Source organism: Nothobranchius furzeri, chromosome 15, assembly GCF_043380555.1.
Source record: "Nothobranchius furzeri strain GRZ-AD chromosome 15, NfurGRZ-RIMD1, whole genome shotgun sequence".
In the NCBI taxonomy this organism is placed as follows: domain Eukaryota; kingdom Metazoa; phylum Chordata; class Actinopteri; order Cyprinodontiformes; family Nothobranchiidae; genus Nothobranchius; species Nothobranchius furzeri.
Genome location: NC_091755.1, coordinates 50,079,205 through 50,090,413, shown reverse-complemented (window position 1 = coordinate 50,090,413; position 11,209 = coordinate 50,079,205). Strand labels below are relative to the sequence as shown.

General features: G+C 45.2%; 1 protein-coding gene across 4 annotated transcripts in view; it reads right to left on the bottom strand.

Annotated features, from left to right (window-relative positions):
* Positions 1–319: 319 nt before the first annotated feature.
* Positions 320–11,209, bottom strand: part of LOC107391331 (solute carrier family 41 member 3) — a 48,024-nt gene continuing 37,134 nt past the window's right edge. For all 4 annotated transcript variants that reach the window (XM_015968598.3, XM_015968599.3, XM_015968597.3 and 1 more), the window contains 3 exons: positions 1,174–1,308; positions 924–1,072; positions 320–726 (listed from right to left, as the gene is read on the bottom strand). In XM_015968598.3, coding sequence (XP_015824084.3) covers positions 553–726; positions 924–1,072; positions 1,174–1,308 — 458 coding nt within the window. In that variant the 3' untranslated portion in view covers positions 320–552. The remainder of the gene's footprint in view (positions 727–923; positions 1,073–1,173; positions 1,309–11,209) is intronic.

Genomic DNA, 11,209 nt, shown 5'->3' with positions numbered 1-11,209 from the left:
ATGTACCAGTTTACATCATAGCATACCTCTTAGCCAATAGCAGTGGCAGGTTTAAATTCAAATGCAGTGCAGAGTTTTTACCTGACAACGGCACAACACTGCCAGTTTTAGGCAGAACATTTAAATTTTAACTCAGATGCACTGAAGTGCCAAATTATTGACTACATGTGTCTGCAGCACGATTAGAAACTCGTTTACTTAATCAGCAACAAAAAGTTGATTTGTGGGTGACTTGCTCTTTAAATATTTCTAAGTGAATGCACTGCACTATAATCAAATGAGTCATGGTGGTTCTTCGTTCGTCCTTAAATTCCAGTTAGTGTTTAATAAACAGCGTAGATCCTAGATATGTAGACCCGCTCCAAGTTAAAAACAAATGTAAAACACTATTGACAGAAACAGCTGTGAACAGATGACACAGCTAGTGCTACACACTTAAACACGGAGGAGGAATGATGGGAAACTAAAGTGTGTCGTTAGTGAAGAAGGCCAAATCTCAGATAAAATGGTGCAGTGAGAGTGTTTCGGTGTTCACGGTTGAGCGGGAACCATTCAAAGACCCAAACTCTGAACCAGCGATACGCAGTGGAAGCAGAGGGCCAGGAAACCAGTACCGAGGAGGTCCCCCAGGGCGGTCAGGTAGGGGATGGAGAAGTTGTCCGGATCCAGATTACTTCTCCACATCAAACGGACGATGAGGTCAGCGACATAAAGAAGAATGGCCACCTGAGGAGGAGAGGAGAGCTAAATGGTTAAATGGTTTGGAGTTAAACAAAAAAAGCTGCTGTCGTTGCAAGTGTGGAAATGATTCAATCCTCTGTCTGACTCTGAGGAACTTCATGGTTGACTGAGTTTAAGAGAAAACTTTGAATGCGGATTTTTCTCTTCCTGGATGTGAAAACATGGCAGCTGGATGGGTTTACCTGTAGCACAGCAGCACCCAGGTAGCAGACTGTGAAGGCTACAGACATGGGAGCCTCCTCTCCCTGCAGCAGAGAGATGGCGTAGAGGAAGACTAGGTGCCCGGGTACGACCAGCATCAGCAGCACACGAGCAGATTTGGAGTTCACCCCTGAGACACGGAGAAGAAGTTACTCTCGCTTTTTGACGCTACTTTAATTTTTTCTGATTCCAAGTCTCAAACTCAAAACGTGTCGGTAGGGAGCAGCGCACCTGAGGAGAAGAAGGTGTTGCAGGGGTTGGGCCAGTGCTGGCTCATTTTGTTGGGCAGCACACCTGGAACGCTCCAAAAGTGCAGGTATGTTGAGATCCTGCTGGCCTGGATGGCAACCAGGTTTCCTCCCACTCCTACGTACAAAAATCAATCCGATGTTAGAAACCAGATCAAAGTGGCGTACGTTTCTGTCAGATTAAGCCTTGAGGAGAACCATGAGCCGACTGCAAGGAGAGGAGACTTAGGCTCCCCATAATAGTATGGTTCTTTTTGACAAATGGGGTTGATCTTGCTTTATAAATACTGCATATATATATATATATATATATATATATATATATATATATATATATATATACACTCAACAAAAATATAAACGCAACACCTTTGTTTCTGCTCTGATTCTTCATGAGATGGACTTAAAGATCTAAAATTCATTCCAGATACACAATATTACCATTTCTCTCAAACATTGTTCACAAATCAGTCTAAATGTGTTAGTGAGCACTTCTGCTTTCCTCAGATAATCCATCCCACCTCACAGGTATGCCACATCAACATGCTGATCCGACATCATGAGTAGTGCACAGGTGTACCTTATACTGCCCACAATAAAAGGCTACCCTGGAATGTGCAGTTTTGTCTGACAGCAAAATGCCACAGATGCCACAAGCATTATTTTGATCTCAAAATAATTTCATTCATAATACACCCTGACCAAACTGGTTTCATTAAGGGTAGACAGTCATCCACAAACTCGTGTAGATTACTTAATTTGATAGATTTCTCTTACAGTAGAAACATAGAAACTAGTATATTATCTCTAGATGCAGAAAAGGCTTTTGATAGTTAACTGGAAGTTCTTATTTGCAACTTTACATAAATTTGGTTTTGGGAACTTCTTCATAAACTGGCTACAAACATTATACAGTTCACCAACAGCACATGTCAGGACAAACAACCAAATATCAGTTAGCTTCTGTCTTCAGAGGGGGACCAGGCAGGGATGCCCACTCTCCCCTCACTGTTTGCTATTTTTATTGAACCACTAGCGGCAGCAATTAGGCAAACAACAGATATTAAAGGGATAGAGTGTAAGAGAATAACATAAGATCAGTCTTTATGCAGATGATGTTTTACTCTTTCTCCAGAATTCTCAATTGTCTCTCTCTCAGGCCCTGTCCACACGTAGCCGGGGATCTGCCAAAACGTAGATATTTTTCTATGTTTTGGCCTGTCATCCACACGAAAACGGAGTTTTTTCGCACGAAAACGGATCTTTTTAAAAACTCCGGCCAAAGTGAAGATCTGCGTTTTCTCCGTTTTGGGTGTCTGCGTGTGGACAGACAAAACCGGACTTTTAAGGTCCGCAAAGTCACTTTCTGCGACAAAAAAATGCTGACATCACGTGTGCGACCTGTGTTTACACTAGCCAACAGCATAGATGCCCTCAGAGCTGCACTCGCTTCATCAATTGTCCAAGCGCTTTTTGCTTGTTTGTTTTTGCAAGCGGAATTACTGGTCCTTGCAGAAGACCACAGACGAAGAACGAGGTTAAGAACGGGGGAAGTACTGCCGCCTACAGGTCTGGCATGTCCTTAACAACGTATTTATCCGGGTATGTGTGGACAGAGTTTTTTTCTTAAAACGAGGTGGTGTGGATGCAAGTTTTTGGAGGGGCGGATATTCGTTTTTTAAAAAAAACGGCTACGTGTGGACTAGGCCTCATTCAATAGAACTCTTTTTCAAGAGTTTCAGATTACTCTATAAACTGGTTAAAATCCACAGTTCTACCAATTAATATCTCATTTGTCAATTTGCTTAATACACAACTGGAGTCAGGGAATATCACATACCTGGGAATTAATTTCTCTCCCAAGCTGGCAGATCTAACCAAACTAAACGACATCCCACTTTTAAAGAAAGTGGAAGATGATCTTGCAAGATGGAAATCCTTACCGATATCACTCATAGGGAGTGTTGCTACAATTAAAATGATGGTCTTACCCAGAATAAATTACTTATTCTCGATGATCCCAAACAAACCACCAGCTGACTGGTTTAGATCTCTGGACTCCTCAATTACTAAATTCCTTTGGCAGGATAAACCTCAACGAATTAGCTTAAAAACACTTCAGAAGACCAAAGACAGAGGAGGACTGGATTTACCCAACTTTTATTATTATTTCTTAGCCAACAGGCTGCAATATATACCAAGATGGTTGCAAGATAACCCACTAGATGAGTCCTGGTTAGATGTAGAACAGACACTTTGCAATACGATAGAGCTTTCAGACTTACCATTTATTAGCTCAAGCATAAGAAAACATGAAAGCTTCAAAAGTATTAGTATCAGCACCTCTCTGACAGCATGGTGGGAGTATCTTAAAATGACAGAGTCTTCACTAGTACCATGCAGACGCACACCTATCTGGAAAAATCCTGACATTTTGCAAAATAACCAAATGATGAACCTTCCGGACTGGAAAAAATAAAGGAATCCTATACCTGGAACACATATATGAAGGATTGGACTTCATCCCATTTAATCGAATAGTCTCCCAATTTGGAATGGATAAGAATAGCTTTTTAGAATATCACCAAATTAAATCTGTAGTCAAACAAAAATTTAAGCTCAATAAAATAGAATTACAAACACAACCAAGGGTATTCGACTACTATAATCTCAAACCCCCCAAACTACTGTCTAAAGTATATAAGACACTGTCCAAAATAGATGATAAAATTGCAATCCCTATTGAAAAATTGGAGGTGGATCTATCAGTTAGCTTTGACCAGAACTTCTGGTCCCAAAATTGTTTAAAAACTTTTAAAATGAGTAGACAGGCCAATTTACAATTAATTCAGTACAAAATTCTGCACAGAGTACACTATACAGGTCATCGGATGTTCAAGATGGGGTTTGTGTCGTCTGACACCTGTACACACTGCACAAACAACATTCCTGACCATTACATTCATGCACTGTGGTCCTGTCCACCTGTCCAGGAATTTTGGGGTAGATTATGTGAGGATCTGTCAAAATGTCTGAAATGTCATATCCCAACTTCCCCCTCCCTTTGTTTACTGGGAAACCTGGACAATGTCCCAGTTGAAACATCTTTGGTTCACGTGGTTCTGACTGACATATGCATCGCTAAGAAAACCATCCTCTTGAATTGGAAAAATAGAGAAACTCTGCATTAACCAGTATAGAAATCTTTTGTTAGATCATATTACACTTGATTTATCCTCTGCTTCCACTTCAAATCAATCTCTCTGGGCTCCTTTGATCGGTTCCATCACATAGCGATGATGGAGGGCCGTTGATGTTGTCCTGCGGGATGATGTGTGTGTGTGTGTGTGTGTGTGTGTGGGGGGGGGGGGGTCTGAGTTTGGAGTATCCAGATGTTCCCTGGAGGTGGGTTCACTGGGGATGTCTGGGACTGGGGGGCCATTGCCCCCCTCTGGAAGAGCTTGGGTTGCCTCGGGGGGTGGACTACTGGCGGTTGTGAGTGGGGCCCCTCGGAGGTCTTGGCGGCGGCCATGGGTCACTGCCTGGCAGCTGCATTGCCCCTGGGCGGGTCTGGGTGGGGGCTCGGGGTGTGGGGGTGGCCTGCCCCATGTGGGGATCTGGGCGGGGCCTTGGGGGTCAGGTCCTGACATGTATAATGCCGGGAAGAAGGCAGGAACACACAGCAGTGACTGGCCCGGGTTCAGGGGCCTCGGGTAGACCTTGGCTCCTCTGCTGTTCCATCACAGGGGAGGGGGAGGTCAAAGAGGGGGAGGACCCAACCTTACCTGGATGTCCTATGTCTTATATATTCTGGAAGTTGTGCAAATGCAAGGATGGGCATAGATATTCTGCTGGGGTAGGGCTGGGTTGGTGCCCTCGGACTCCGTGAGGCTCTGTAATGCTGCTGCTTTGGGCCCTGGCAGGATGGGCTGGGGTCTCCATGCCCTGGGTGGCAATTTGACAACAGAGGTGCCTATTGGGGCCAGTGGGGGAGCTGGCTCCCTGGAGGGCTAAGCCCAACCAGCCATTCCTCCCCATCCCCGCATATTTCTCTCCTCCTGCTCCCTCACAACATCACACAAACATGCACATAGGACCTTGGGGGGTGGACAAGTCAGGGAGTGCGGGTATGGACCCCATTTCCGCATTCCTGTGGCAACCTGCCCCCCCAATTTTATTTGCACCTTATACACTTCCACCGTTGACATTCCACGCGCACACACACATTTAGGGCCTTGGGAGTGAGCACATTCAACGGCACTTGGCAGGGGAATTTCTCAGCCTCCTCCCGAGTGCCGGTGCCCACTTCCAATTTTAAACTGCACTTAAGACACCGAGGGCTGTGGGTGCAAGTGGGGTTGTGCGGTGGCATCCGCTGGCATAGGCCAGACAATGCCCGCACTGCCCGCTCACCACAGCCATGGAATACACCTCATCAACACACAATGCTATAATGGAGCAGGCGGAGGGAGACTAGGGGTCTTAGCACACCTCTGTTGTTGCTTGGCTTCCTGGGGCTGGAGGCTAGGAGGGAGATCTGGCCATCTGGTTGGGGTCTGGGGTGGTGGGTTGCTGTGCTTAGCGTTGGGCGGGGAAGCCTGCTCATCAGCACCCCAGCAGAAAGGGTCAAACTCTGGTAACCGGTGATGGTTGTACCCAATGTGCAGCAGTACCGGGACCAGAGTGAATAGGGTGTGTATGGGGAGCATGAGTGCATGTCCGGCATGCATTTTTTGTAAGTCTTTGGTTGTATGTGCATGTGTGAGCATGAGGGAGGGAGTGTGTGACTGTGTTTGTGTATGACTCTATATGTCAGGTGGGGCCTTTGACTCCTCCCCTCTCCTGGGACTTCTTTTGATGATATAGATCTTTGTCTCCCCTCCCCCTGCCACACCTGGTGTGGGGTGTGGTGCCTTGGTCTGCCTGAGTGTTCGTGGCTCCCGGGTCAAGGGGTTTAAGATTTCTGGCGTCTGCTTGATCAATCCCGGTGGCTGCCTGGTGGGGTCTGGGTCCCTGGGCTCTGCTGGGTCCCTGGCGGGGGTGGTCGCCCCTGGGTCCCGGGCTCGGCTGGCTAGGGGGTGGGAGGCTGCGGGTGGGCCTGTGGGCTTGCCGCTGATATCTCCCGGGACTCTGCCGGCTGCTGGTTGTGGCCCCCTGGGGCGATCCTCTGTGCCTCTCAAGGGGGGCGGGGGCCTTTCTGGTTGCAGTCTCCTTGGGGTTCCTGTGTTCTGGGGCAGCGCCTGGATCTCTGGGACTTGGAGCTCCCCCCGTCTCTTACACATCTTTGGGGGGCGGATCTGAGGTCCCTCACACTCTATTGGACGCTCCTATAGAGAAACCTTACATAGACAAGCGCGTGTACACACACAGATGCTCACATGGTGCTCTCAAAAGTATGGGCTTGGGCACGTTCAACACTTGTCCGAAGGCTGTCGTTGCAACTAAATTCACTATGATTTGTTATCGTGTGACTGTTCAGTTAAACAATGTTGTTCTTATATTTCATCATCAGGCTGATGCAGTGATAGCTTGCTCCTGATGTATTGTTGTGCGTCCCATTTTTTTCTGCTCTCTCTTTCTGCAGGTCTAGAAGCAGACTCTTGTTCATTATTGTTTATTTTTGTGGAACCCCCCTTCCCCCCTCTCTTCCCACCTTTTGCCTTTTCCTTTCTCTTTCACCTCTGTCTCTGTGTCTGGTCGGAATTAAAAAGCATTCAAAAACAATAACAATTAAGTTTTAAGTATCAGGCGTGACATTAAAAGCAGATGCTTTGATGCTCCACCTGAGAGTAAATCTGTAAGGCTTGTTACCAGCATTCAGACATCAAATCTGTTTGCTTCACAGCCAGACAGGACACGGTAAAAAAAAAAAAAAGAAAAAAAAATGGATTGAGGGAGCGTGCAATTGGCATGCTGACAGCAGGAATGTCAACCAGATCTGTTGCTCGTGCATTGAATGTTAATTTCTCCACCATAAGCCGTCTCCAAAGGCGTTTCAGAGAATATGGCAGTACATCCAACCGGCCTCACAACCGCAGACGACATGTAACCACACCAGCCCAGGACCTCCACATCCATCAGGTTCACCTCCAAGATCGTCTGAGACCAGCCACTCAGACAGCTGCTGAAACAACTGGTCTTCGTCCTCATCAGGGTCTTGACCTGACTCTACCTCGTCGCCGTAACAGACTTGAGTGAGCAAATGCTCACATTCGATGGCGTCTGGCACGTAGGAGAGGTGTTCTCTTCACGGATGAATCTCGGTTTACATTGTTCAGGGCAGATGGCAGACAGCGTGCGTGGCGTCGTGTGGGTGAACGCTTTGCTGATGTCAATGTTGTGGATCGAGTGGCCCATAGTGGTGGTTACGATTAGTATCATAATCACGGGGGACGATACCGAATATCGCGATACTATAAGAAAGATAATTTTCTAAAACTTTTGAACTGAATTTAATTGGAAAACTCAGCCCAGACACGTTCAGGACATAAAGTGTTGATGCGAAATGTTGTTATGCAGTCAGAATGCAATATAAAACTGCTGCCCCCTAGCTGTCCAGGTATGAATTGCCCTACACAAAAGAAAAAAAACATTCTAGCTAGAAAAAAAATTTCAGTAAATTTTCTGTGTAAATCACAAGAAAAAAAAATGAATAGGGAACCTAACTCATGCCCATCTACTTCCGGACCATGGTTCATCGGAAGAACAAAAAATGAATGCAAGTCAACGGGGCTAAAAACATTTTTTTTTTTATTTCACTTGTCATGTGCCATGGATTTCACATTTGATGTCCACAAATTTTAAAGAAGCCTTTTGATACCAAGAAAGTGCTTATTTTTGCACAGGGGAAACACTATTTTAGGTTTCGTGTGAAAATTAGTCCAAGACTACAAATGAGGTTCACAAAGGTGACGTCATCAAACCAGACAGGGAGAAAACTGAGGGACAATGGCTGTAAATTCAGCGAACTTCAAATCCTTCCTTCAGGAGGAAATAACCACCATAAATCTGGTCATTTGGTAAGTAGCAGCTACGCTAGGGGGGAGTGTTTACGTCAGTAATGCGACGTGCCGATGTCTTGTTTGTAGTCATGCTAATTATGAACTTTTATAAGCTGCTAAATCTCAAAGTAGGCGACTGGCATGGTCGAAATACCCATCATTAGTTTTCATTTAAATATAGGTACAACATACTGTATGTGTGATCTAAAGTCTAAAGCAAAATGGGTTAGAAAAACGCGTTTTTAGCCACGTTGACTTGCTTTCATTTTTTTCGTTCTTCCGGGGACCCATAAGCTGACCGGAAAGGGCAAATTCCACTACCTCCGCTCCGCTCCGGCACGAACTCCGGAGCAAAATCGGTCCCGTTGTAGTCAATCAGAACAATTCCACGACTGCGGCCATGCTCCGGCAGTGCGCTGCCCTCTGTTCCGGCGTCCGGCAAAAATAGAATCGATCCTATTTTTGCCGGACGCTGGAGCACCTCCGCAGTCAATGGACAGGAACCACAACCGCCCAACAGGAAAAGGAGCAAGCACAACTTCCGTTTTTCACAATAAATCGATAAACAAAAGGCGTTTTTGGTTTCATATGCACAGGTTTAACAACTTTTAACAACTATCAATGGCGGCTGAACTTTAAATGCACAAAAGTAAGCCATAAATACAGTTTCTACTGTCAAAGTAGTCACACTTTGTTGATCCAAACACTGCTGATCTCTCTACACAAATGATGGGCAGATTAAACAGTTCATTTCGATGCTTCTCCCACACAACGGGTGTTTGGATCTAACTTCTGCGTTTATTGCTTGGACTGTATCACAAGATCTCGAAAATCCCGCGCATGCTTGTTTGCCCACCTCAGGTCTCCGCACCGGAGCGGAGCCGTTGTAGAGTGGGTACCAGGAAAAATTGAGTTCGGAAGCGAGCGGCTGTGGAAGGCGGGGGCGGACGGGAGCAGAGCCGAGGTAGTGGAATAATAAGTGCTTTTAAATGTTTATTTTGTATTATAACACAAAATATCACAATGTTTCAGTGTCTCCTGTTTTCAATTTACATCCTTCCCCTGGGTTTCATCCTGAGGAAATATGGCCTGGGCTATCATATTTATGCAGATGATTGCCAGATCTACCTGGCTTTGAAAAAACCAGACTCCATCTCTATTCTGGACCATTGTTTGGCTGAAGTGAGGGTTTGGCTTGCCAATAATTTCCTTAAGCTAAATGATTCTAAGTCTGAGGCACTCCTGATGACCCCTAACCAAACAACACAAGTATCTTCTGATTTGGCCACTCTCCCTTTTGACCTCAAGCAGTGTGTTACCAACCTTGGGGTGAAATTTGATACACAGTTTTCCATGGGCCCTCAGATTAACGCAGTGGTCAGATCGTGTTTTTTATCAGCTGCGCAGACTAGTCCGCTTAAAACCAATCCTGAAACGAGCACACCTGGAATCCGTAATCCATGCTTTTATCATCTCTCGACTGGATAATGCAAATTCCATTTTAATTGGGTTACCTGCCTCCGCTCTTAACAGGCTTCAGGCCGTACAAAACGCGGCAGCCAGGTTTTTAACAAACACTCCTAGGAGAGAACATATCACACCTGTACTGGCACGGCTCCACTGGCTACCCGTAAACTTTAGGGTCAAGTTTAAAATCCTGATTTTTGTTTTTAAGGCCCTGAACGGTCTGGCACCGGATTACCTGTCGGATCTTGTCACTAGATATGTGCCAAACAGGGCGTTGAGGTCTGCTGATTGCCTGCTGCTTCGTGTTCCATTAATGAAATACAAAACTCGGGGGCAGCGTGCTTTTGTCTATGCTGCTCCGACACTATGGAATGCACTTCCTCTTTCGGTGAGGCTGGCACCATCCCTCCTCCGGTTCAAATCGCTGCTGAAGGCTCACTTTTACGACCAGGCATTTTTAAATCCCTGACTTTTATTATTTTATTATGTGTCTTTTTATTGACTGTATTTATCTGCCTTGTTGTGCATTTTATTGTTGACCGTGTATTGTTTTATATTGTGTTTTTACTTTTTATTCTGTACAGCACTTTGGTCGGCTGCCATGCCGTTTTTAAATGTGCTTTATAAATAAAGATGGTATGGTATGTTGCTATTTTCTTACATCCCTATACCTGTCAGTGGCAACACATGAGCTTATGAACTGTAAAAACACCCGAGAGGATTGAAGTTGGTTTCTGATTTTACTCATTTTGACCACAGATGCTTTCCGCCACTGGGAATCAAAATTTTATTATTTCATTTTTGGCTCGAGTTGAAGATTGTTCGTACAATTCATCACAGTCGTTTAGTCTAAGACCGTTAATTTACTTTTCCAAATATCTAACCCTAAAGAAAAGACATTAACAGCTAGAGGTTTATTGAGAGATGGAAAAAAAAACTCGTGAAAACAAAAAAGCTATTTGACTTTATTTGCAGCGCTGTGAGGAGAGATGGGAAATTCGAACCAGACCGACACCATTAGAATTCAGCAGAGGGAAAAGGGAGAAACGGCAGGAAGGAAAGAGAGAACCAAATGAGAAACAGTGACGGGTAGAGAGGATGGTTATTAAAGGCCTGTCGGCTGTGCCAGGACACGGATTGTGCACCATTAGTGGTTTGCACCAACATCTGTGAAGCTGGGGAGGATCTCTACTTGCATCAGCTCACAGCCAAACCTCTCGTGTTTCTGCCTCTACTTATGTTTCTGTATGCTTGCTGACAAAAACCCTGCAGATAAAAGCTTCATCCTCTGATTTCTACAGCTGACTGGGCAATTTCCATGCAGAGTTATGAAAATCAACTAGATTACACAGCAAAAATGCTGCTTATGCTCACTGCTTCACCAATGGACTGACATGAGGAAAGGAGTCATGCAATAAAAGGATTTGAGACCCATTTACTTCTCATTTTAGAGTTTTCACACTAGTCCTAACTGGTTTTGTAGGATCTGATGGCTGCAAATGCAGAAGGTGAGTTTAACCTCTGTAAATAGTGGGTTATCACTAGCATTAG